The sequence below is a fragment of the Aptenodytes patagonicus genome, chromosome 3 (assembly GCF_965638725.1).
Source record: "Aptenodytes patagonicus chromosome 3, bAptPat1.pri.cur, whole genome shotgun sequence".
Classification (NCBI taxonomy): Eukaryota; Metazoa; Chordata; class Aves; order Sphenisciformes; family Spheniscidae; genus Aptenodytes; species Aptenodytes patagonicus.
In genome coordinates, this window is record NC_134951.1 from 8,599,125 (window position 1) to 8,626,385 (window position 27,261).

At 37.8% G+C, this 27,261-nt stretch overlaps 1 protein-coding gene across 6 annotated transcripts in view; it reads left to right on the forward strand.

Moving 5' to 3' along the window:
• Positions 1-27,261, forward strand: part of ITSN2 (intersectin 2) — a 90,516-nt gene that overhangs the window by 13,462 nt on the left and 49,793 nt on the right. For 5 of the 6 annotated variants that reach the window (XM_076332680.1, XM_076332684.1, XM_076332685.1 and 2 more), the window contains exons 2-7: positions 1,610-1,673; positions 20,409-20,501; positions 22,208-22,271; positions 24,027-24,190; positions 25,506-25,703; positions 26,007-26,103. In XM_076332680.1, the coding sequence (XP_076188795.1) occupies positions 1,643-1,673; positions 20,409-20,501; positions 22,208-22,271; positions 24,027-24,190; positions 25,506-25,703; positions 26,007-26,103 (647 nt within the window). In that variant the 5' untranslated portion in view covers positions 1,610-1,642. The remainder of the gene's footprint in view (positions 1-1,609; positions 1,674-20,408; positions 20,502-22,207; positions 22,272-24,026; positions 24,191-25,505; positions 25,704-26,006; positions 26,104-27,261) is intronic. The other variant, XM_076332683.1, reaches the window with a different exon arrangement.

A 27,261-nucleotide genomic window follows, 5' to 3' on the forward strand; every position in this document is an offset into this window, starting at 1 on the left:
TAAAAAACCCTGGAATGTCAAGTGTCTTAATGACACTGGTCTGTAATGTGTCAGATTTAAATAAATAAGTAAATAAATTGTTCCTTCCTCACTGGGCAGTTATATAAGCAACACAGACCAGGATAACTTCACATAAAATACTGTTCTTCATTCATTTTGAGGGGGACCAGGTGTGCATGTGGCTATGAGGTTTACAAATGACCCAGTGAGAATGAATGATTTGTGGCCTATTATAATAGCATGATTTTAGATGTTATTTATAGGATAGAGAAATAATAATACAAATAATACATAAACATATAAATAAATATAATAATGCTGTAAAATATATAGAGAGAGGATTGTTAAAAACTGATCCCAGACATTTTTATTTTTATTGCAGAAATGTGCAATAGATACAAAAAATGCTCTCCTGTCCACACGTGAAACCAGAGTGCTTTCCAGTTGTGTGATTTTTGTGATGAGATGTGCAGGAGTTTTCTTGCAGGGGGAGGGAGTGTGGGGGATGTGATATTTCTGTACTTAATATTAAAATTTGTGGTTGTATTGAGAGGTGAAGGGGGTTTTTGGTGGGGGGAGAAGGTTTGGTATCTGAAGAGGGAGTGACAGAGGGATCTGAGACGTGACTTTTTTTTTTTAATTAAAATTTCATTTTTATAGCTTCATCCTGAACAATAGTGTCTCCATGTAGAGCACAGGATAATGATGTATAAGTTTCACTATTTAACTAAAATTATTTCATCCAAAGCAAAGACTTGCTCCATTGTCTTAGTTCTATGTTTGTAAAGCAGTGCTTGTACTTATCCCTCAGATAAGTATTAGTGAATATTTCGCAATTCTAAAGAACTAATAACATTAATACAGGTTCTCTTAAAAGGATACATACTAGGAAAACAAAATAAGTCTTAGTACTCTGATATTTATTATGAAAGTAAATTATATTGAGACCCCTTTAAATGCTGCTTTTGAGTCTTTATGCAATAGCTCAAGAGAAGGAATAACTTCATTGTGTTGGTTATAGAAAACTGGCTGACTACAAATTTTTATTAGGACAAGTCATTTTTTCAGAATACATCATGTAAGAGCATTTTCTTTGTAAATAGCATGTGGAGTAGTGGAACGGATGAATTTGAATAATAATTGTTCTTCCACTTTTCTCAGCAGAATCACTCAGTTACGGAGCTGTGCATTGAACTTTTTTTATGATATGCATAAATATTTACCAGGGAGAGCTGGAAAAGATCTACTAGGACCCCGAGTCTGTCCTCCTGCCAGGAGAGGGCTGTTCTCCACGCCATATGTTCTGACATGTTGTCAACTGTTTGTGTACATTATGCAGCAGTTGCTAAACAGTTGGTACTGTTTTCCTTTAAGAATGTGCCACTAGGATCAGGACTGCACTGCATACCCTATAAAAAAATAGAAAAAAAAATTCCCCCACGCCCTCCCAAATGTAAATTCAGCTTGTTCAGCAGCAGCCTGAAGCCTGGCATTGTTTGCTATCGGAAGTGTGAGCTAAAGGGACAGACATTCCCCCTGCTCAGCAGGAGCGCAGAGCTACGTTTTGCCCTTGTTGCATTATTAATGGCACAATGTTTTTATGTTGCAGATGGCTAAGAGCTAGCAAGGCATATTCAAGACCATGATGGCTCAGTTTCCCACAGCCGTGAATGGTGAGTAGCTCGGGTCGGTTTGTTTAGGTAGGGGTGGGAGCATTTGTCTTTTTTTTTTTTTTTCTTTTTTTTTTTTTTAGATGCTGATTTTAGTACCTGCAGCAGCGTTATGGTCGGTTTGCTGCAGATTGCTTCCTATAGACTAACTTGTACTGTAAAACTGGGAGAAATTCAGCAGAAACATTACTGCAGTGTAATTTGGAGTACAGATACACCTGGAGCATCTGGTAATCTCAGATCATTTAAAGGGTTGAGGAATGTGTGACTTGTAGCATGAATACTGCCTGACTTCAAGTGGGGAATATGTTAAGTAATAGTTGATTAAACTTGCATACCTTTTCTGTTACGTAATTCAGCACAAAATGTGTTTCATTATAATATGTTACGCTATTTATTTTAAACCAAAATATTTGAATGTGTTAAGCAATTTGCTACATTGATGAAAATAATCAGTCTTTCTCAAAAAAAAAAGTTATGAATTTTCCTCTCAATTCCGTGCCACATCTACTATAGAAACTTTTGGATTTGTTTCTTGGTGATTTTCTTTCAAAAACACATGAGAGTTGAAACCTTAAAATTGTTTGTGCATGTATGTGTGTGTTGGAGTTCTTTATTTCCAGAGCAAGCTTATTTGTGAAGACACAATTTGCAAATATCTGCTGAGAAATTTGATGCTTACATATTGTTGTTTACAGAGCTGGCCAAAATGAAAAGACAAGTATAGGAACAACACTTTACACTTCAGATATTCCAGACGGGGAGTATTTCTCCCAATAAAAATAGGGAAATAGATATAAGAAAAAGTTTTTTTTCTTATCTCGTTTATCTGTGAAGGTTACTGCAGGACTGGGAGGTCTTTAACTAATTTAGAAAATCGTCACAGCTGAGATAAATTGGGTGAGTAAGGGGAAGTGTTTTTTTGCAAAGAACAACATTCAGATTTCAGATTAAACCTGTTTTACACATCTGTTTCACATGTGCATAAAACATTTTGTGAAAAAAAATCAGTGTGATCAGCACCTTTTTTTTTTTAATACAGTTAGCTGCAGTTTGTTCCAGACTTTGTTTCACAGACTTAACAATAAAAGAGAAGTAAAAAGGAATCAATATATTATATATAATAGGGAAAAGCCTAAATACCAGATTTTTATCCCCACTTTCTTGGACATAATGAAAAAGCATTTTTTTTAATTGCCACATGCTTTTTGCTCCTCAATTTAAAATAAACAAACAGAAGCTCACTTCAGGGAGGATACAGATTTATGGTTTTGGGTGTGTCCATGGTTGATTTATGCATAAACTACTTGGTGTCTTCTTGGTTTGGCTTTTTACTCCTTGGTTCTGTTGGAGGATTGCAAGTGTATTGACAGCACTGAGCACATACATGACTTGATCTCAGAAGTCTTAGTTTGGGAGAGCGATCCTTTCCTTGATCTGAAATCCCTTGGGCAGTACTGTCCGCCACTCTCAAAAGGAATGGTGCCACAAGGTGCAGCCTTTCCCCTCGCAGAATTTTACTGTGTTGAAAAACATAGTAAGAGAATGCGAGTAAGAGACGTACCAGGCAATAGTTAAAATATTACTCCTCACAGACTTTTTGAATGACTCTATGTAGTTTTGCATCATATTTCTTATCAGAACTGATTAAATTTCAAACAAGTCAGGTGGGAAAAAAGAGTAGTTTTAATGTGATTTCTGGATAAATACTGAGCAACCTTTGCTGTTGAAATTGTTCTTCTCTAATCTGTGTTCCTCTTCCCTGCTACTTACTACCACTGTTGTTTGCATTCAAAGTAGATCACCTGCATTTACCACTCATTGCTCAGTGGAAACCTCTGATTATGTTGTTAGACCTTGGAAGTGACTTCAAGCATGAGATGAAGAATGAGGTTGTGCATGAGGCAACTAAACCATTAGGCATTGCTGCAGCCTGAGAGCGCTGGTTGCCTGCCACACCTCTGTGTTAGTAGACCGTTGACCCTTTCCTTTTGTATCCTGCCAGGGGAAAATGGTATTTTTCTTCTGGGGAAAAAAGCTCTTATTCTTATCAAGGTACAATATACTTAGCTTTTAGTTCATTAGTAGTATAAGGCATGAAGTAGTTTCTGTTTCAGGATTATTTTTGGCATTCAGTGTTACAGAAAAGTGAGTGGATAGCGTGGAGCGGATGTGTGTACAAGTGTGTGATTATATGACACAGGGTGACAATGAGTTTGGGAACTGCAGGGTTCAAATGACAAAGCACGATACTCAGTCTCGAACAAATACAAGTAGAAGGTGCTACAACACTTTATTTACCAACCTAAGCAGAGAAAGGGAAGTCTGCAGGACCTCAAGAAGGAAGGGCAACTGAGTTGTGTGCTTGAGTTCCAGTTGAGAGACTCAACTTCATTGAGGGCACCTTGAGCTGTTACTCAGGTGCTCCCAAGACTATCCAGCCTCAGCATGTGGCTGATGGCCAAACCACGTGTTATACTGAGAACTGGCATATTCTTTTTTAATTATGTGGCCACATGTGAACTTCGGCTTGTTGAGGTGTTGTGTGCTCTAGGGGCACATGCTCTTGCTAGACTGCTTACCTTTCTTCTCTAAAGGCATGAAAGGACGCAGCGAACAGAAAGGAGTTCCCTTTGACTCTCCGTTTCTGTCCGAGGTGACCTTTGTGGATGCCTTACTAACAGGCCGGAAATTCAAAGAGGAAAAGCAGGACTTAAAGAGCACCTGTTGATTTTTCTGGAACTCAGGGCAGACCTGCCAGTTTTGACAAATTTATCTCCTTTGCAAAATGTAAAGGTTGTGATGACATTTTATATGAACAGGCAAGGCTGAGTAGCATGTTTCTTCTTATGTAGAAAGGCTGCCAATTACAAAATATACATACATACATACAGATGGATAACAGACATTTATCTCTGTGGAGTCCAGTTCTATCAAAGAGCCACTCCAGGCATGTCCATCTCCCCAGTCTGCAAACGAGATCAAGGATTCCCTACTGAGGATTTAGTTTTATCCTGTAACTGTCTGAATATTGATCATAATCTCTGAAAATGATAAAACAAACCCAGTTTCTGGTAGTTTATTCTCCTTACATACAGTTCTCCATCTGGACAAAGCTTTCTTAGGAATTCATCCCAAGTCTTGCAAAAGCTTTTAGAAATGGCATTTAGTTACACTAAATAACAAATACTTTCAACAATTGTATTTCTAAAGGAATTAATATACTAACTACAAACAACAGTTAAAAAGATAAAGGCTTTAATAGTTTAAAATGCACTTCCACTTCATTTGTCTCTGATATTGCTGTCTTCATCACAGAGCAGGAAGAAGTAGCCTTCACTGCCACTGCTGCCTTTACAGCTGGAGAGCAGTTGCAAGATGTTGCTGTTCTCCTAACTCCCCTTCTTCTGTCGGCTAGATTTTTTCATGGTTTAATATCCATGTTGATGCTAGATCTTGGTTTGGGGAGATTTAATCTTGACGGTCCAGCCGGAACAAGGAAAGCAGTATTTGCCGATTAGTATCTTTCACATTGTTTCCTTAAGTACCATTGGAATTTTTGGGCTGTGCTTTTTTTTTTGTTTATGTTTTTATTTGTCCTTCCTCTTCCCTCCTACCACCTGTTTCCTTTTGATATAATTTTCTGCGGTCCAGCAGGAAAATACCTCTGATAAACTGAGGTGCAAAAAGTAATACTCGTAACTCCTTTCACATGCTTCTCAACCTTCATAAGTCAAACTGGATTTTATTCTGCTGTGAATAGAATTGAGTTTTGTGTCCCCACACTTAGGTGTGTTGGAGACTAGGGTAGACATGAATGGGTTGAGTGAGGTCCTGGTTCCACTGATGTCAAGGGTAAAACGCTCACTGATGCTAAGTTCTGCTGCATCTTCTCTATTAAAAAAAGTCTGTCTCAAGATCCATGGTCTGAATTTTTTTGAATTAGGAGGAACCCTGGTCATCACAGTTCAATTAAAAACTACTTGAATGCAACCTGACTCTTAACCTTGTGTGCACTGTAGATATGGAAACTGCAGAGTTGGATATCAACAAGTGTAGATAAAGATAGTAAGCTGAATTAGACCTTGCAAAAAAAATACCAGAACTTGTTCTCCCATCTAAAAGAAGGAAAAGGAAAGAAATTCTAAGACAAGGACAAATATTTTTTGTGTCCTTACTTATAAATTAATCCTTCCTCTCACTTTTCAGTGAGGGCAGTGGAGTCAGTTGATATGGAGTGGAATTCATATGCTCAAGTCAGAGGGGCGTGTATCTTCCACTGTCACACCCTGCAAAAAATTAGATTTCCAATTGTGTGTGCCATATTATATGGCTTCTTTAATCCTAACAAGTCAGAAATAGCGCTATAGGATTGCGGAATACAAAGTGTCTTATTCATATTTAATTATAAGGATAATATGATTCACACAGAAGATGTAAGAGGAAATCTTGGAAGGAAAGAGGAAATCTTGGAAGGAAAAAATAATTAGACATGGAGGTAAATGTTAAATGGAATAAAAGGAACTAAGTTTTAACAAAGGAAGGTTGCACCTTATGCCTTCTTCAGTAACTGAATTTTGTAGACAGTGTAACACATCCCACGTTTGGACTTCATTAGAAAAATAACTGGCTAAAAGGGAGAGAAAATGCAAATTTTAAAGTAGGATGTTGTAATAATCCATTCTTCATGGATTTTTATCTTGAGATCAGTCTTAGTTGTTACTAATTATGGCAACATCATCAGTAAAAAACAAATGTATGCTGGTTAAATTGGTTGATGACACAAACTTAGGAGTCATTTTCCAGCCAGAGTTATACAGCATGAACTGCATATCATTGGTTAAATTTCATCACATTTCTGTTGTGTTGTCTTCAAATAGCTCTTTAGTCATACCATTATGGGCTAGAAGAATTCTTGCTGTATGCTGGGAACTCAGCAGTTGGCCGTGACTATGGAGGAAGACAACCGGATGTATTAGATGATCACATAATAATTATGTGATTTGAGGGAAAGGAAATGCATCCTAAAATGTGGTGAATGAAATAAGGAATACTGTGTGCTATTGCATAAGGCACTGGTGAGACATCTTGTGGGATATAGGGTAGAATTAGGGTTATCTGCTTAGGAGGGAAAAAACCCCAGGAAGTGTAATAGATGCAGAGTTAGGCTTCGGTGTTATCCAGGAGGAATGAATTAAGTGTTGAGAGACTAAAGAGATTGTCCTTGTTAACCTACCAAAATAAAAGCTTACTGCTTTTTTTTTTTTTTTTATTTCATTGTATTTACTTTACAGTAAATAAATTTGCTCTTTATTTTTTCTTATTAGGAAGATAAACATTAAGGAGGGAAAATAACTTTTCTTTAAATACAATGTTAGCACAAGGTTAAATAGAGATGAATCAGCTGTTGGTGCAGTTGGTCTGGAAATGGGAACGGTTCTGTCAGCAATGACATTCTGGACCATGGTCAAGAAAAAAGTCTGATTGCCTCAAGGCAGAGCTCGCATTTTAGGAAGGAATTAATGTATTAGAGTTTCTTGGAGTAGCAGCAGTCTGGACATGGTGACCTTGGTAGTTCCTTCCAATCCTATGCTTCTAAAATGTAAAAAAAAAAAAAAAAAAAAGGTGAAAAAAAATTAGATAATAACCTAGTGAAGATTAGTGTTAGATCTTCATCCATTAACTTACTTTAAGCCTATAGCTGCTTCGTCTTGCCAGTATTTTACTTTGTTAGTATCATGTGTTAGCTTTTATAAGGTAAGATTACACTGAGTGGGGAACCCAGGACGGTTTTTGTCTGGAATAATAATACTATAATGCAAGCTGCTTTATTCATTTTGGATGTCAGTGAGACTTCCTGATGGTGTTTCTTCAAAGTGTTTAAAAACCAAATAAAAAAACCAAAAGAAGATCTACAAATACTTCCCCAAAATGGAGCCAGAGCCTGAAGGCTTGTGAAGGGACGCAGAAACATAAATTTATCACATGGCCAAGCTTCAAAGGGCTTTGACTGTTAAAATCTTCATTTCCTTGAAGGGTTGGCTCCAAAAGCTTGGGAAATGTACTACTCTGATAAACAACTTCGTGCGGTTGTTGCAGTTTAGGGTTGATGAGCATTGTGTCAAGTGGTACCATCTGAACATCTACTAAATTCCATGTCGTTTGTGATCATCGTGGCCACTTTGAACTGGCCATAGATGATATTAATTGGTACTGGCAGAATGAGTTCAGGTTTAGCCCACTAATTACAATGACAAGAATAAACACATTTTTAGACATTGTGGTCTGTCAAATGTATTTATATAATGCTGTGTTACTTTAATTAGGAATCTTGTATGTTCAGGCTTTTCAATATACTGCATCAGTTCTTTAGGACATCTGTTGTTTTTGTCACAATGGAACAGTATCCTTAAATCATAATTGAGATAGCTAGAAGGGATGAAACCCTGGCAAGCTAAAAGAATATCGGTGTTCATGGGACTAGCATTCTTATCAGGTACCTTCAGAGAAGATGTTTTAATAACTTAAAAACACTTGTGGTTTAGTTGGATGTGAAGTTCTCTGTCTGCAAGTCTCAAGAACAGGTAAGATTAACTGAATATCAAGAGCTGGCTTAGTGCTGTTTATTGAAGTAATTTGTTTAAAAGTTATATATATATTTTTTTTCTTAATAATACTTTGTATATTTTAAAGCATGTTACCAACATTTTCCCCTGTGTTTCTTCTCATAACCATAATTTTGTGTTTAACTGTGATCTCTGCAGTACAGTTTTTGTTTCTTTAAGAAACATGTATTTCCTGAAAGTCATGGCTTCACTATTATCAAAGAACTCTGCACTTTTTACAGAGTGTGTTGATACTCGTGTAACGGTATCAGTGGAAAAGAGTACGCTTATATTTCCCAAAGAGCTACAGGTAAAATTTGCTGTGCAACAGACGGTAGTGCTTTCATAACACTGTATTTCACAAGAAATCTTCAAGCTTGGGGGAAAAAAATACAGGTGTGAGTTAATGTATAAACTGTTTCTGATATAGATAATGTGGGTTAGAAGGCCAGAAGAATTACTCCTCTTATTTCTCACATTCTCTGTATTCAGACTAGATTAAGAAATACACGGACAGTACTTTTTAACCTAACCTGAAGATAACTCAACCTCCACTAGGCTCACCTTTCTGGAAATTATCCACTCTTATTGCCAGGATCTGTTACGCTTGAAGCTCTGGAAAAACCTAGAATTAGATATGGAGTAAGGATACCTGTGAAAAAGATGGCCAAAGAGAGAATGTGGCTGCTGTGTTAAGGGAGACTAAATGGATTAGAGCTGTTTAGTTTAGTTTAGAGAAGAGAGAGCTGAGTTGAGGATATGATAGAAATCTGTAAAGCCATAATAGTATAGAAAAGGCTAACAAGGGAAAGAATATTCACTGTTTTTTCATAACTGAAAAGGAAAGCAATACCTAGTGAAATTATTGAGCTTAAGGCAGGCAGTAGAAAATGGGTTTGTTGGTTGGTTTCATGTAATGAACAACTCAGTTTTGGGACTCACTGTCTCAAGATGCTTTGGGACCAAAAGTTCCAAGTGCATGGAATCAAAACTTAGGAAAGAAAGATCTATGCCATGGCTATGAAATCTTTTTTTTTGTGCTTTTTTGGCTCAAGATGTCTTCCAGATTGCTGATTTCTGACAGTTGAGAAACTGTAATACCCAGGAAAGAACTCTGTTCCTAGTTCTATTCCCTAAGTGGCCTTATGAGCCACTGTGGAGGCAGGATTAGGGACTATGGTATAAACCAATACCAAAGGTCTTATGAACATAAATTAGACAATTTTTAATTTATTATATTTAAAATCAAACTCCCTAGTGTGCTGGGAAAGCAGTATTGTATATGTACTGGATATAGTTGGCAGGTTCTGCTAATCGGTAATTTAACATTATAAGGAGTACTGTTTAAGCAAACTCTCTTATTCTTGCTTTTGTTACCTTTGTGTTTTCTTCCATCTTTCCCTACATGTTTTCTTTCTGTCAGGACTCGAAATTTCAGAGGAGGGTAACGAGAATGATCAAAGATACAGAACAGCTTCCATGTGAGGAATAATTACATTGATTAGGACATTTCAGCTTGGAAAAGAAACGGTGGGGATGGTGGATACAGTGGATGTCACATTCTCAAGGTCATTCATCATTTTGTAGGCAAGGGAATGGTAATTAATCTCTGATAACACAAGAATTAACCAGTATCAAATGAAAATACCATTGGCAGATATCAAACAAACAGAGCACTTTGCACAGTGTCAAATAAACAGTGAAAGCCATAGGAAGCTGTGGATGCCAAAAGGTTACTTGGATTCCTTACGTGATTAGAGATAGGTGGCTTTTCCTTCCATTAATGAGGTACCACCTCTGGTTCAGGAGCTACGCTGGGGGCTGAGAAGACATCCTGGGGAAGTACCACCACGAGCTTGCCTCAGCCTGTCACTCAGTGCCGGGAGCTTAGCTAGGTGAATATTCAGTCTGAGCTGGCAGGGTCGTTACTGTGTTTTGTTTCCTAAATTATCTCCTAATTTAATTTTATTCTACAGATCATTCGGGAAATGCCTCTTCATTTTCCTTCTCTCCCACCCTTCCCGTGTAATTTTTTTTTTTGATTTGGTGGTTCTTCTCTTTTCCTCTTTCCTTTCAAGTCTGTATCCCAATTCTCTGTTGTAAACATAGCCCATCAGCCTTCCTCCCAGTCCCAGGCTTCCTCCTCAAGTCTGAGAACCAGGAAATGTCGTTTTTACTCTAATGGCCAGATAATGACGAGAACTACAAAAATTGCTATAAACGATCTAATATTCCTTGAACAGAGTTCTGCTCTGATTTTATGTCAGCGTATGTTTTTGTAGGAGAATCATTTCCTTTACTCCACCTAATTTCAAGGTTTGTTTTGCATGCTCTTGTCTGGTATTTTTACTGCCTGCATTTCTCCCAGTGTGGGAAGGTTTACTAACTGCCGCAGATGGAAACTCACCTGGATCTTATTAGTTTTGCTGCATTCCACAGAGATTTGCTAGACAATAATTAAACAAATTATCCTTTTGTAAATTTTTAATTAAGTTGTAGGGGTTTTTTGTGAATGCTGGTAAGCAGCAGCAGCGTAAAAAATCCATTTTCAGAATTAGAAGAGTTTAGTCTAAGCTCTGCTGGGCTTTTTCCTCAAACATGGTGACTAAAAACTTTTATTTTCCTCATTGAAGACTTTGATGCTATACGGGTTGACAGGAGTTTACTCAAAAAAAGCTTCTGACTTGTCCTAAACTGAAGGGTAAGCATATCTTCCATCTTCTGTGTCATGCTGGGAAGGAAGGCTATGGAGTCTGTCAGCTGGAAGTATGCTTACCTTAACAATAAATGGAGGCAGGTCTTGCAGCTGGTAGGGGAGAATTTGGCAAAGTATGCTTATTTTATGCCTTGATAATATTGCTTTGAACTTTTCATTCCTTCTGTTGGAAGGATTCTTGTTTGTGTGACTTTTTTGTTCTTTCTTTTTACCATCTCTAAAATCCATCCAAAAGTATTAATTGCAGGAGTAGGGAAGTGGTCGTCCCCCTGTACTTGGCCCTGGTGAGGCTGCACCTCAAATACTGTGTTCAGTTTTGGGCCCTTCACTATAAGAAAGACATTGAGGTGCTGGAGCGTGTCCAGAGAAGTGCAACGAGGCTGGTGAGGGGTCTGGAGAACAAGTCTTATGAGGAGCGGCTGAGGGAACTGGGACTGTTCAGCCTGGAGAAAAGGAGGCTGAGGGGAGACCTCATCGCTCTCTACAACTCCCTGAAAGGAGGTTGTAGCGAGGTGGGGGTCGGTCTCTTCTCCCAAGTAACAAGCGATAGGACGAGAGGAAATGGCCTCAAGTTGCGCCAGGGGAGGTTTAGATTGGATATTAGGAAAAACTTCTTCACTGGAAGGGTTGTCAAGCATTGGACCAGGCTGCCCAGGGAAGTGGTGGAGTCCCCATCCCTGGAGGTATTTAAAAGACGTGTAGCTGTGGTGCTTAGGGACATGGTTTAGTGGTGGACTTGGCAGTGCTAGGTTAACGGTTGGACTCGATGATCTTAAAGGTCTTTTCCAACCTAAATGTTTCTATGATTCTGGGCAAAGACATGGCTATGTCATTGGATAGAAGAATGGGCTTGTTTCATGTGCTGCCTCAGTGTTAGTAACTCAACAACTACAGGTAATTTCAATGGCATTGTTTTTCTGGAATTAGGCAGAAAATACTTTTATATTTATTGCTAGTATTGAATCTAGATATGGGGAAGGCTTAGGTTAAGGCAAGTCTGTGTGCCAACTTTTTCTTGTAAGAAAAGGAAAAGTTAAATTAGCTTTCAAGAATAAAGTATGAGTTTACCAACATTGTAGGTTACAGTAATTGCACTTTTTGATGAGAAGTAGGAGACTTGTTTCATTAAAACTTCAGAAAATACCATTGACTGAGTTGTCACAAATTCTACAGAAAACTAGTGTAAAAGGTAGCATGCTAATGCGCAGTTGAGAGTAGTCATGTTTATACACGTTTCCTAATGTATTTTTTATATTAGTGGAGCTCTAAGAAAACTTTAAGAAAAGATTTTTTCGTTTACACATCATCAAGTAAAATTGCTGTAATTTGCTATGTCTGTGTTTTGCCTTTTTTTTTTTAATATTTTGCTTGCTTGGTGTGTTGCTTTATGTTTCAGTGGAGCTTGGCAATAATTTAATTAAAAAGGAGCTTCTGAAAATGGATAGCAATAATGAGCTAAATAATTCTGTGATTTTTATAAAGTGTAGAAATACTATCCTGTTATTATAAACTAATAGTTTAAGTGCTTTGGAATCGTCAAGTCATGCTGTAAAAGTCAGAAAACAAGTGGATCTTTACTGTTAGCATGGATGAGACTATTATGTATCTCTAAATTGTTTTAGGGATTATACTCATTCTAAAAGCAAGGATTATGTTTCTACATTGAGATCATTGCATGGCACAGAAATTTTACTGTTCTTCCTTTACAGATAGATTTTGTGTATCAAGTGGGGTGATGCCAATGACCATATATCATCAGGCAAAATACTGCATCATATGGAGTTCCGCTCCTGTTTTGTGGGAGCCGGTGGCTAGTTTAAACAAGCCCAATATTTGATTTTAGTGAGCTGCTGAACCTGAGGATTCCCACTACACCAAAATATCTAGAAATCCTGTACATAAGGAGAGTATGAATTGTACCCTAAAATACAATGTGTCTGCTGCTGCTTTGTCCACACTTCTGTCAGCATGCTCTTCAATTAAGCAGGCATTTCTTGGCCAAATCTGTGTGGTGTAGCTCTCCACTTGCCTGACGCTATTTAACAGCCTGTCTGCAGGTAACAGTTATTTTTGGATAGCACATCAGAGACACCTGAAAATCTTTTAAAATTCTCTTGGCTTCAGTGGGCACAATTCTTGTAATTTTAGTGAAAATACAAAATTGAAGGAGAAACGTGTTTCCCTCTGTTTAACACGCTTTAGATACAGGTGTTTCCTTTAAACTGTGTATACATGAGAGAAGCTGCTGAAGTTGTCATTAAGCATAGACATACCCTTTTCCTTTGGCAGTTGCTGCAGTGGTGCTTAATATGCTGAGAACCTCCGTGAAGCATTTCTGCTAGGACAGGTAGTAGTGGGATTAATGTGTGCGTTGTGAAAGGAGGTTGCATGTGGCTCCTTCTGTGGCCCGAGAACATGGGAGCTGGGAATAGAAGGTGCATTCCTCAAGGAAGAGCAGGTGGTACTTTGGGGTGGACCCAAAACCACAGCAGTAGTAGTTCATAATACGTTTGCACGCCTAAATAAGCATAAATGCTTATTATCAGTCAGGATTTTCTCCTACGTTTGATATAAAAAATAAAAGCACGGGAGGGAAGCAAATATTGAAAATAGCAATAACACTGATAAGGAATTGGGAAATTCAGACTAATGATAAAATGTTCTGTATATTTTCAGACTCCTGGAGTGTTTACTCACCACTAAGGAAAAATTAGAAGTGTGATTCAACATCTCAGTTGGGAGCATTAGATCCAATCTGTAATAAATAATTCTGTGGTAAACTTATCTACAAACACAGGCAGAAGACGACTAGAATTATTAGATTTATCCCAATATGTCTTACACCAGACAACTCTCTTGAGACTCCTAATGGGAGACAATAATGTGATTGCTGGTTGCATTACGGAAAACCCCTTGTTGTGCAGCTTGAGGCACGCTGCTGCATGTCTGTGTTGAAATTTCCCCGTCTTTAAACATGGGGATAAATATTTATTTAGGGTCATTATGAAGCTTAATGCTAGTTTTTTGGATAGTTAAAAAGGTGGTGGTATAATCACTCATCCTCATGACTTCGGTGTACAAGGAACGCTCTTTCAATTTAGGTTTATTATCTCTGTTGAGTTAATTAACTTTGTAGGTTGTAGGAGCGTAGTTTTTATTGGAGAAAAACAAGCAACGCCTATCAGTGAAAAACAAACACTGTTCTTTGGAGAATGTGAGCAATGTCTGACGATTTTCCATGAGTGAAAAGTTGCCTGTGTCCTTTTCGCTAATAGTACCATTTTTGGTACAACTACCTTTTGCCTACTGGTAGTACTAACCGGTGGCAGAGGTCTCTCAGAGCATTTTCAAGTCTATTTACTTTTTTTCTAGGATTGTGCTTTCTTTTCTCCCTTCTTTTTCAATTGCAGCTTACCATTTTAAGGAAGGAACAGTGTTTGTTTCTGTTTCTGATGTTGGCAGCCCGTCAAAGAAAGTCCTTTATTTTCTTCAGAAGATTACCTGTCTGATGCAGTGTTGTAAAGGCATTTCTGGAGCTCTCCTACCAAATGCTGTGATCATGCCATAAACAGACTCTCATGTTCTCTCGTAGAAAGGTGTCTTTTATTTAAAATCAGCTTAAAGGAACAGAAAATGTTGTTTAATCCCCAGCATAGTCGTTTGTTTCCAACACTAAAAAACTGTGAGTGCTACCACGTTGATTTACATATTAATACCTGTTACATGAAGGTGAGGTCAGTAGGTATTTTGTCATCTTTAGAGAAGTTTTGAAGGTATGAAATTAATGATGTTGTTTTGTGGGTCTTTGTCGTTCTGTATGGACTTTCTGCGTGGGTAGAATCCACATGTGACTTTGAACTCTTGAACATGTTGTAGAGCTGTGGAGTGGGCATGTAAAGGAGCTTTCTGTGTTGGTTTCTCCCAAGCTTTCTGATCTGGTTTAAGGAATCAGCTGAGACGCTTCTGGACCTTGAGTCCAGATTGCCCGTGTTGGATCTCAAGAACACTTGCCAGTCCTGATGTTTATCCACAGTCTTCTCTGAAAGTACCAGCCTTCTCTAGAAAAGAAAGAAGATCTGTCTTCCAAAAGTGTTACTAACATAGAAATGTGTTTTTTCATAAACAGAAAAAGCAAGTGAAGGCAAATAGCTACTCTATTCAAGGGAGAATCTTTGTGGGGAAAATCTCCAAGTTCAGCATTTCTTGAGTTTTGATTCCTAAAAATACAGTGTAGTCAAATACAGCGTTAGCTTCATCTAGGTGGGTCTTGCTTCATGTATGAAGTTGTGAGACTGCCAAGTAACCTCTTTTGAAGAATAATGATTTCGTGAGATATCTTCTTGTCAGAGTGATTGTACTTTTTCCCCCTCCAAAATTATACTGTCTACAGTTGGGAAAAAATTACTTGTCTCATGAAAATTTCCAGGAAACTTAAGCTAAGTCAGAAAACTAGTAACATAGTATTCATTGGCTGCAGCAAAGCCTGTCATGAGAGCATATAGCGGCAACTGTATTTTGATTTCTGATGCTAAACTGATTTTTAAAGGTATTGTAGTTCACTGCTACTTGGTGCCAGCTCAGAATCTCTGGAGTGCCAAAGGTTCACCACTGCTCCATCAAGGAGATGTGTGCCTCTTGCCCCATCCTGTCATCAGAGAGGTGTCTGCAAAAAGAAGATGCCTGCAGTTTGGTTTTGTGATCTGCGTATGACTTGCCATGAATAAGGACTGGGGCTGTGAGGAAGGAACAACAGCGATGTCTCTGGGCAAAATTAATTGTTCTCTTTGGCTGGATCTGGCTTATGGGCAAGACGTTTCTCAGGCCTGGGATTGAAGGCGTGTTAGTGCAAAAAAATGTTGAGCTAAGCCAGTTAAGTTTAGATGACATGTCTTGGATGGCAGATGTTTCTGTTTGACTCTTCCTGCAGCTTTGTCCTTCCAAGAAAAGGAGTAGTCTTCCCTTTGTCACGGTTCGACATACCCAAAGCTTGGTTGTTTGTAAACCAGGCAGTGTAATTTTTCTCAGCAATGATGCCGAGTGGCCAGTTGTACCACTGGTGGTAGCTTTGGGAGACAACCACAATATTCGTGAGGATTGTAGCATGTTTTGATGGTGATTGCACAGGAGAACTGAGTTTCAAACTAATTTTGTCTGTGGTAAGTATTGTGATGATCTCGGTTGTGCTATAAGTAAACATGGCAATTACTTTGAAGAATGGTTTCGTGACGTGCTTTGTGGAATTGCCAAGGCCTTGTGATCCCCATTGTTCAAAGTGTTAATTTCAGGTAGACTGATATGGTATTTTTGCTTGGTATTTTGAGGAATCTTAATTTTAATGACACTTTCTGTACATAGATTTTTTTTCTTATGTGTATCTCCAAATGGTAACATCAAAAGAGTCATGAGCACCTGGTTAAGCTAAAAATAAGTGCTTGCAACGCTTTCACCTTCCCTCTTGTGCTATGCTCTTAATTTTGTTTCTGTTGCATATTGGAGTAGGAGTTGGAAAAAAACAGTGAATCCTTTAAATAAGAAGTGTTAGGTGGGGCTTGAATGCCCACACTGTGGATCCCTACCATAAGTATTGGGTGGGTTTTAATGTTTGGGGTTTTTTTTTTAAAAAAAAGTTTTAATTGTCCAATGGTTATTAACTTGTATTCATCAAAAAATGACCTGTTCTAGTTCAGGCTGAAAACGGCAGGCACTGTCTCTTAAATGACTTCAGGTTAAAACTTCATTTTCTGGGATTTTGTTCAGTTATAGACAAGCACCAAAAAAATCTCAATATCAGACTCGGAGATCTGTGCTCACTTGGAGATACGCTGTTTTCTAGATCCTAATTCCTGCTAAAAAAAAACTCATTACTTTCTAGGCTTAGCTTGTAAGGAATCACAGCTTTGGAAGGACTTTGTTTGGATAATGCCTTGCTTTCATCCCCCACCACTTGTCTCATTTCTGGTTGGAATTTAGTACATGTTTTCATTCAACCTTCTAAATTAAAAGGTGCTCTGATATCTCCTTTTAAACATCTTAAATTTCAAGGTATTATTGAATGTTGATAGGTCTAAAGAGAGATGTGGCTAAAATTGTCTGAACTGCAAGTGTTTTCTTTTAATTAATATTTACACATTATGTACGTTTTTATATATTTACTTTTAAACAAAACAGCGAAATTATGTGGGAAGAGGTCTGCTTTTGGTTTTAAGGTCTATTACATTATTTTCTTCCATACGTATAAAAGACCTCAGTAGACGAGAGCATCTTTATGGAATTAGTAACCAGAAAAAAAGATTTTCAGTCTCTGTCCGCAGGGGCGGGGAAAATATGAAATTCTTCATACCTTTGAAAATAAATTATTAGCAGGTTGGCCTTTTCAGGATATATATTCGGTTTCCTGAAATATTCACATGATGTTATTTTGATAACACATGTGTTCATAGTTACCACTTTGCTGTGACAGTAGCTGCTTGCACTGGCTCGCTAGGACTGTACTAGAAGCACTTGTTGCTATAATAAAGTTGGTTACAGTCAAAGGTTTTTTTGAATTAAATTTTTACTTGCAAGAAACCTGTCATGGAGATGGTTGCTGAAGAAATGCTTTTGTGTGTTTAATTTGGGAACGAATAAACTATGCTAGCAGCATAATTTTAACGGTACTGTTCATCTGAAGGCCTTTTGTTATGGCTGCGCTGATATTTTTTTTTGCCTAGGCTAGGATGAGTAGCATGAAGTGCACAGTCGTAAGAGTCAGCAAAGCTGGAGCTGGGGTGCACTGAGCAGTCGTGCACCCCACACGCTCTGCCTTTTAGAGAGCTCTGCGATGATCCGGAGGTTATTGGGGCAATGGCAGCACTCCTGCGCTCAGCACCTCTGCGAGTCAGAGAAAAGTGATTGCAGTCCTCTGAGCAAAAGGGCACAAAATATTTAGTGTGCAAAAACCGGCAAGATTCTTGGGGCATGTTAATGAAGTAAAAAATGAGAACGAAGGGTGAATGCTGATCTTGAGATGCTTCTTGAGTGAGATGTTAATGTTAATTGAATGAGAAGTTAATGTCAGTCGTCGTACAGCTACAGGTATGAATCTGGTGATTCGTTCAACTCCAAATTTTAACACATTCGAGACAATGCCATGTAGAACTTCGAATTTCATAGTTTGAGAGGAAACATCATTTACCGGATTTTATTCAAAGGGATGTTTTGCTGAAATATATTAGAAGAGTTTCAAGATTGAATGCCATCTTCTTGCTTACTTTGTGACATATAAATAGGAAATTGTGTATTTCGGTACGTATTTAAACAGAAGTTCCCTTACAATGTAAACTGGATTCTTTAGAGAAGCTATGGTGGTGCCAGTAACTCCAGTGAAGGAATTTTTACTGTGTTTTTAGCACTTCGCAGCCACTGACCACATGGATTAAGACCACCACAATATATTATTCTATCATTGATTTTAAAAAGCTTAGGGGTGTTGTAGCTACCTGCTTCAAAAGGTGATTAAAAAATAGGAAAATGTGATGTTGCTAATATTTTATTTTCCGTATATGAAAAAACTGGTCAAGTTTTCTGAAGTTGCTCCTGACAGCTTTAGGAGCACTTCTTCATCTTGTCAAGATAATTTCTATAAGCATTAACCACATTATGCACTTTCCATTTGTATATTAAAACTAACATTTTAAAAAGATTTGAGTACTGCTCTAATTTTTGCCATTGGGCGTAAGTTGTCCTCATTTGTGTATTATGGCAGTACTTGTACTGCCCATCAAATTTTAGGAATCTGATTTAGATTTCTTTAAATTAATTATCAGTATCTAATCTAGATTTATGCAGCCTGCAAGAAAAACCTTTCATTGAGGCCACACAAAAAAACCACCCAAACAAACAGTAGATCCTGAAGAGAGGGAAGCAAAACTCCAAATTCAGGTGCTTAGAGGTTGTATCCTAATGCCTTCCCAACTTTTTTGTCATTCATATCCCCAGTGAGTTTCTGTTTTGTTTTGGTTTGTGGGTTTTTTTAAACTAGTTATATTTCCCTATTAAGCAACAGGAATAAAGAATTCAATTGGTAAATATGAATGATGGTCTTAACAGGACCTCCTTAAGAGGAGACGTTAGGCCTTTTAGGAAAATGTGTTTGCATATATGGATAAACACAGACGAGGTGATTAACATCATTAACGTGCATATTGGCATGTATGTCAGGCTTGCAGTCTGCTAGCTTTGGTACTACTTTTGGAAAAACAGTGAAAAGAGCTGTTGAAATTTTGTAGATTCAAAGCTTTGAAATTAGGTTTATGTAGGAAGAGAGGAAGCATTTTATAGTAACTTTTTTTCAAAGTGCCGTGGTTTTTAAAGCAACTTGTTAATATCTTATTAGAAGGATTATTTATTCCCTTGACTGTCTTTTAGTGAGCAATACAAATACTTGAAGAACAGATTAACAGTTCTTTGGAAGTGGTAATGCTGAGCAGAATGTATTTTTAAAGGTTTTTTTTTTTAAGTAATAACCTTTTAATGCTGTTTTGGAGGTTTCCATTCAGAATTTCTGCTAATTCTTGCATTCATTTATTCAAAAAATTATATTTTTGTCAAGAGGTTCCCGACTAAAACTTCCTCCTACTTAAAAACCAAAACCAAACCCAATTATTTCTGGCAAACTGCTTTTCCTGTAAAGGACACACACCCTGACCTTTATACAGCAGGTTGGAGCGTTTCTGAAAGTCACTCTGGTTCTGCCTGGTATATCAGCACAGCTCTGTAAACACGATTATTCCCTGCAATTTCTCTTTGTTACTTTGAGGCTGTAATATTTTATACTTTTTTTTTTAAGCATTGAAAAATGTTAAGTTGAAATTGTATGCTGTTTAAAAAAAAAAAAAAAAACAACAACAACCCAGGATGTTACTCCTTTGTCAGACAAAAGCAATATAATTTTGTTAGCGGTCCCAATTTTGTTTTTAGAGTATTGGCAAGACGAAGCATCAGTCTTTTTGGCAGCTGTAGGGTGTTCCCCCTCTGTATGAGAACCTTTAAGTGACATTGAATCCCATTTGTTTACCGGCGAACCAGAGGAGTATTTGGTTCACACAGGGTATGGTGAGCAACGTGCATCCTGCCCGGGCTGCAAACAATCGGCAGCAACAGGAAACTGCTTTGCACCAGCTTTGAAGGATGACAGAGCTTGTTTGAAAGCCGAGTGTAAAGCAATCTAGCTGAGGAATTGTCTCAGCTAGCGCTTGCACATCTGGGAAGCAGGTTTGTGTTTCATAACGTCCTTGCCAAACTGGTAGGAGCTGGGTGTGTCTAGATCTAAGTTTGTCTCTTGAGAAGCCAAGCTTTTATTTTGCAAGTGACGTGCTTTATTTTTAAAAGTCTTCAATCTGTTTGGTTGTTTGGGGTTTTTTTTGTTTTTTTTTTTAGGAGGCCCAAACATATGGGCCATCACCTCTGAAGAGCGGGCCAAGCATGACAAGCAGTTTGATAGCCTTAAACCCACGGGAGGCTACATTACAGGTTGGTCTGAGATTCTGCATTACACATTAACTTCCATGTACACATAAGTATCTTTGTAAAACAGTTTGAAAACTACATCCTATTTCTAGCCCTTTGTTGTGTGACTAACAACCATACTCTTTGGGCAAACACCTACGGGTTATTACTAAACTTCTACAAGCTTTGGGTAAAGCCTGGCACAGGAACGCTCTTTTATTAACCCTCTCACTTCTGTAGCTGGTGGTTATGTGCTGCCATTCTGTCTAGTTTCAAAAACCAAAGAGTGTCAGGCGAAATCTGTGCTTAGATGGGAGGCTGCCAAGGAGCACTTACAGTAGCTATTGTGGCAAGTGACGCCAGAGACACCAGAAGTGGCTCTCCTCTGTCTGAACAGTGTTAGAGAATACTGTGCTGTTAGATATCTTTGTTTTGGGGGAGGAGGTGGGGAGAGAGATGCTGACAGCTCGTCCTTGTTAATGAGTGCTTGAAATTTATTAACCCTTGGCCTTCAGCAAGTTCTGGATCGGCTAATGGCATTTTGCAATGGCCTGCTGTCAGCTCCAGTTGCATTCAGCTGCTTCCCCTCTGAAACAATTGGGTCATGTTGCTGCGCACCTCAGAATTTGCAGTTTTAAAATTTAAGAGTCTGCTTGTGACATCAAGAAAAGGCTCAATTTCACTGGCAAAGATGACGTAATTTAAGAATGCCCCGTTCTTTGTGTGCGGGTGGGCACTACAGGCCAGCCCTGATCACTCCTACCCTCCTATCTGCCTGCTAATGTCCTATCTGGTGACTCCATTGTCCCTGCTTTTCCTCATTTTGGTCCAAAAAAGACTGAGGAAAGAGCAGGAAGTTGTCTGTTTGGAACATGTACATCTTCTGGCTAAGTGATACCTAACTCCTGCTTTGGCCAAACAGCTCTGGGAGATTGGTGTTCACTTTACCACCAGCTGAAAAGTATGCAGTCCGAGGGACTACCTTTAGGCCACATATTGGCTCTTACCTGCATGTACGTCTGTGGGCTTCATTATTTATTTGGCAAGTGCTTGAAATGAAAGGCTATGTATGAATATAAGGGAAGAAAGTGCTGAAAGAATAACCTGAAGTCTTAGCTTTCAGCATCTGTAATTCACTCATAGGTAAGCATAAACACCGTGTTTTATTACGAGTTTGTTTAACAGCTCAATCAGTACCAATTGATGTGGAACTTGATATGGAATTGCACAACAGTTCCCATTCCCTTCCTGAAATACTGAAATAGTGGATGTTCTCTGATGGAACAGACTATTATTTAGAACACGGTATTTTTCCAATTTTTCTAGAGAGGCAGTACTGGCTAAAGTTAGATTGGATGAAGGAGAAGAAAAGAAATAGCACGCACATCCTTTTCTGTAAAAGTAATTGGGTCAGGACTAAATTTTCAGTCGTTTTTACTTCTTTGAATCTTGCATCTATTAAACTGTTGGCAGCTGTTGATTTGTGACCTGTTAAAGCTTTTTATAGCTATTTGAAATCACTTCTCAGAGCAAAGATTCAGGATTATAGAATACATGGGTATCTGACAATCAGTGTCACTGGGGAAGGAGTTAGGTGGTACGAAACTGGAAAGCTTGGCATCCAGCATGCTGGTTCCTTTAGAAAATCTGTCCCACAACAGAGTGCTGAGGTCTTCCAAAAATCTATGTCTGTAGTGTAAAAGTCTGTCTGTCTGTCTTGTTTATCACAGGTGATCAAGCACGTACCTTTTTTCTGCAGTCAGGTCTACCAGCTTCAATCCTTGCTGAAATATGGTAAGGTATTCTTTACTATTTTTTTTAAGATAGGAGATGCATAGCATTCAAATACTATCTTTGGTATGTTGTGTTGTCTCAAAGAGGCTTTCAGCAGTCAAAGTAGGAGTGTTGTCTGAATCATTGTTTTAATTTTATTAAATTTAGAGGAAGGATTGAGCCCATATGTGTACCAACACTTAATTAAAAAGCAATATCTTTTTAAATCTTTCTTATGATGTTAATTCAAATTGGATTATATTGAACACAGCCTTTTTAAACTATAGTAAGTGCTTGAAACAAAAAGCGATGATAAACTGCAAGGCTTTGATAGAGGGAAGTGCCTGTTGGACTGCCACAAAGGTCATTGTTAAGCCTGTCTTTATATTTTAAATAATAATATGGAAAAAGAGGTAAATAATGGGTTAATGAATTCCTGGAGGTACCAAATTGAATGATGTTTGACATACTAGTAACCACTAAAAAATGGCAATAAGATTAATTGTGGGGAAAATTATATGCTACTAAACTAGGAGTGGAAAATACACTGAAAGTAGAAGACAGGAAAAAAATCTAAAGCCACAGAAAATGTTAGTAGAAGGTCAGTTATAATACACTGTAAGATACCAATCAATGCTGTAATACAGGAACTGGAAGAAGTGCTGTTCTTTGCAGCATATATGTGGTGGTTGCAACACTTGAAACAGACACTTTCTTCTTTGTAACTCCTTAGTCTTCACTAGAATACTGTGTTCATTTTGGGGTACTTGGTTGTTATCAAGATGTACGCATGCTAAAAGACACCGAGTGGAGGCTCATAATAATTAAGAACAACTCACTTGTGAAAGAATATTAAAGAAACTAACTAAATGCAATGTTAGCTGCTTCTTCAGACACTTAAAGTGCCTAGAAAGGAGTGGTAAGGAAATTTCTGCATAGGGCCTTGGGGTTTTATACTGAATAGTAACAGAATGAAAGGGAAAATGTAGCTTAATATTAAGTCTGGGGTTTTTTTTCCTCCTAATTTTATTTACATTCCTGTGCCTGGTCCTCGCATGTTCAAGTATTAATAAGATTTCATATTTTCTGTCTGACCAGAAATTTTGTCTGTTTATGTATGCACTGTTGCATATATTTCCTGTTGTATTTAAGTTTATTTGGAAAAGTGTCAAAGGAAGACAGTGTGGATATCAGGCTTAAAAACCCCACTGTTTGTGAATTAATGCCATTTTCATAGTGGTATATAGTGCCTTTAGCAGGTTTCTGCATCCTCCTGTTTCAGATTCTTGCATTAATTACTTACATTACCAGACATTAATTTAAAATAATTAGTCTGGCTAGTAGCATAGAAAGAAGCATAGCAGAGGCGTATCTGTAGCAACAAGTATATCCACTGAGCAGGAGACTACTGCTTTTCCGAGTGTCTTCCTGCTTTCTCAGGTGTTAAGTATTTAATATACAGCAACTTTAAAACTGAACTCTGCAGAAGACTACCAAGTGAATTATACTTAATACAGCTAGATGAACATTATGTTTGGATGTCCAGGTTGACCTTCAATACCCGTAGGTTGGCAAACTAGAAAAATTAAGATTTGCAAAACTTCTCAGGGTTTGAATGTTGTAAAAAAAATCCACAAAGGGTTGCAATAAGTTTGTTGTTTTCTTGTATAAAAGCAGTAAATAAATTTGATAGAAAAGCTTCTCATTAAGTGAAAAAGTTAACTTTACATTTCTTCTTTGTGGGCTTTTTTCATTTAATTTTATTTTATATTTAAGGACACTATCAGACCTAAACAAGGATGGAAAAATGGATCAACAGGAGTTCTCTATAGCCATGAAACTCATCAAGCTGAAATTGCAAGGACAGCATTTGCCTGCGGTTCTCCCTCCTGTCATGAAACAAACTCCAGTATTTTCACCACTAATGTCAGCTCGCTTTGGTACTTATGAATATATAATTACTTAGTGTTCAGAGTTAAAAAAACACAGTTAATTGCAGCCAAATACAAGCATTAATCTGACTGCGACAGTTGAGTGAATCAGTAAAAAAACCCAAAGATATTCTGATTTAGGAAATACACAAAGTCACTTTATTGACGTTTTTGATAATTTCATTCTTTGAAGACATTTAATCAACAGAAGGTTTTCCTTTATTAATTTTGACATGAGTTGCAAGAAGGCCATTCACATTTGCCATCTGACTTGCAGGCTGTCATCTTGTACTGAAGGTCTTTTTTTTTTTTTTTGTCTCCCTCCTATTCATTCACCTATTTTATACTCGGGGTTTTTAAAGTTAAACTTAGTAAAGGACAAAGTTTTGGTAGAACACCTATTTTAAATATTTTTTTTCAAAATCAATTAGATTGTCTATTTTGGTTATATGATCAATTGAATATAATTATTTTAACTTTTTTTTCCTTTTCTGACGGTGTTTTGGGATTCAGTGCATGCCTGTTGTTATTTTGTTGTTTTGCAGAACAAAATATACGTAGTATCTTCAGCTGGATTACAAAATTAGTGCATATGCTGAAATTAAATGTATGTATATATTAATTACATACAGGATTTAAAATATCTGCCCATCGGTAAATCTTGTGTGTTTGTATACAAGTGCATGCATTTATAGATAGCTGTGGTTGGCATACAATTACTTCCTATTAACCTTCCATCATAGCATCTGCATACTGTTGTCTTCCACAAGATTCAGCCAGTAATTCAAGTGCCCTTATTTGCTTCAGGCAAATGTCTTAAAGAAACCATTTGCTAGGCATGAGTCCCTAAGTATGGACTTTTTACCCGTATGGATTCTTCCAAGGCCGATGCTTGGAAGAGACTTAGTTCAGAAATAGTATCAGCTTTTCCCTGTAGAGGATTGTCAAAACTTTTGAGTTGCATTGTAATTCTCTCTCGGGGGCCAGACGTGGAAAGGCTTGTTGAAGAACTAGTTATAGCTGCAATTATAGAAAACTAGATCTTGTTGTTTTGTGAAATACTAGCTAAATCTACCTTGAGAATTAATTGCTTGTAAGGATCTTTTTTTTTTTTTTTAATTCATGTTCTTCAGTATATTTTCCTCTGTGAGGTATCTTGTCTAAACTTTAGAGAAAAAGTAAATATTACACACAAGCATCTATTTTAGCTCATTGTACCTCTGGATGCAGGTTGCTTTGTGTAGTTTCTGCCTAGCATAATGGAGCCAATTTCTTGTTGGAGCCTCTGCAGTATTAAATCATGAATTGTTGGATTTTGCTCTAGGAATGGGTAGTATGCCAAATCTGTCCATGCCAACGTCTATGTCTACGATCGCACCATTAGCTCCCATGTCTCTGACCTCCATGACTTCCATCCCTCCTTTGGTTATCTCTGCTCCCCTGGTGCCTTCTGTCAGTACCTCCTCATTGCCAAATGGAACATCCAGCCTTCTGCAGCCTTTGTCCGTACCTTTCTCTTCAAGTAAGTATAGTACAGTCCAGTACTCGCTTTCAGAATTGTGACTCTTATTTTCTCTGTGGCTAATTTCAGACAGGAATGCTAATACTTGCATGTGAGTTAAAAAAAATAAAAATTGTATTTTTTCCAAAGTTCACATTTGTCAAATCGGTTCTAACTAGTTAATCTTAACCACAAGGCACTGATTAGCTTTTCTTACTTCTGTCAAAGCCTTGAGTGTTTATTACAAATCATTGCCTTATACCCAGTTGCTTTACGGTTTTTGGGTTTGTTTTGTTTGTTTGTTTGTTTGTTTGTTTGTTTCAGCGCTGCCTCATACTGGTTCTATAGGTCCCATGGCAGGAGGGTTTGGTGGTGCTAGTATACAGAAGGCACAGTCACTAATCGATTTAGGATCTAGCAGGTATGAATGTTAAGTTTAAAATGGTTATATCTTAAACTTGGGTAGTATGCCTTCCAAAACTTACAGAGCATTTCTATTTTCAGAGTATATTCATTAAAAATTAGTCTATCATATTAGATCTACCAAGTCTGAAAATGGATTGTTTTGTTATGCACAATAAATAATATTTTCAGTAAATCTGACAAAACTATCCAAAGTAGGCGAGAAGTTCAAATGAGAGAAAGCGATGCCAAAAAGAAGGGAATGTACCTCATTAGTAAATAGAAGTAAAACTTAACAAGTGGTTATAAAAGCAATGTTTATGGATTGATGTGCTCATTCATTATAGAGGGCACCATGTAATTAGCAGGCATGTAAGAATAGTATTTGTTATAAATATTTATGTGTGAATTTGTTTTGTGAATAATAGAAGATCATGAATCTTTGTCATCAGCTGCTCTATTTCACTGATTTTTAGAGCTTTGCCATAGACAGTGAGGGACTAGGCTTATCTGTCCAATTGGGCACCCTGGGAACAGTGTCCCAAAAGACAATCCAGAGGGCATCTCCGCCCCAGCTCAGTTTCGGAAGGTGACTCAGAAGTGCTTGCACCTCTGCTGCCGATGCAAGGCATCTAGGACGAACGCATGTCTAACTTTGGGCTCGTCATACAGACAGACACCTGATGCTAGCAGATGTTTGATAAGATGATTGTAGGCATGGGGTGTGCCCGTAATCATCTTTTTTTTTTGTTTTTTTTGATTTTTTAGTCGGAAAGCTTTCTTTTGCTGGTGGTGTAGTGTTGCAGAGTAGCTCTTCTTCGGTATTACTGTTGACAGCATTTTCACCATCATGTTCTCTAATTCCATGCAAAGGATGTCTATCCAGCATTGTGCCCGGAAGGCTTTGTTTATACCAGCATTCTTTACTTTATTGCCTTGGATAACACTGCAAATAGTTTTTTACTTGACAGAGTAGGGGATTACCTTAAACAAGGCAGGCTGGATGCACCTGGTTTTGTCTGATCTTCAAAGATGGGACACTGTGAAAATGCTGGGAGTTGCATGTAGAAGTTTTATAGGTATTACTAAACACTCCATCAGTGCTATTCTGCAGAAACTGAATGAGTTGGAAAAACTCCATTCAGCCTGTCATTGTCACTAATAGAAAGAGGTAGAG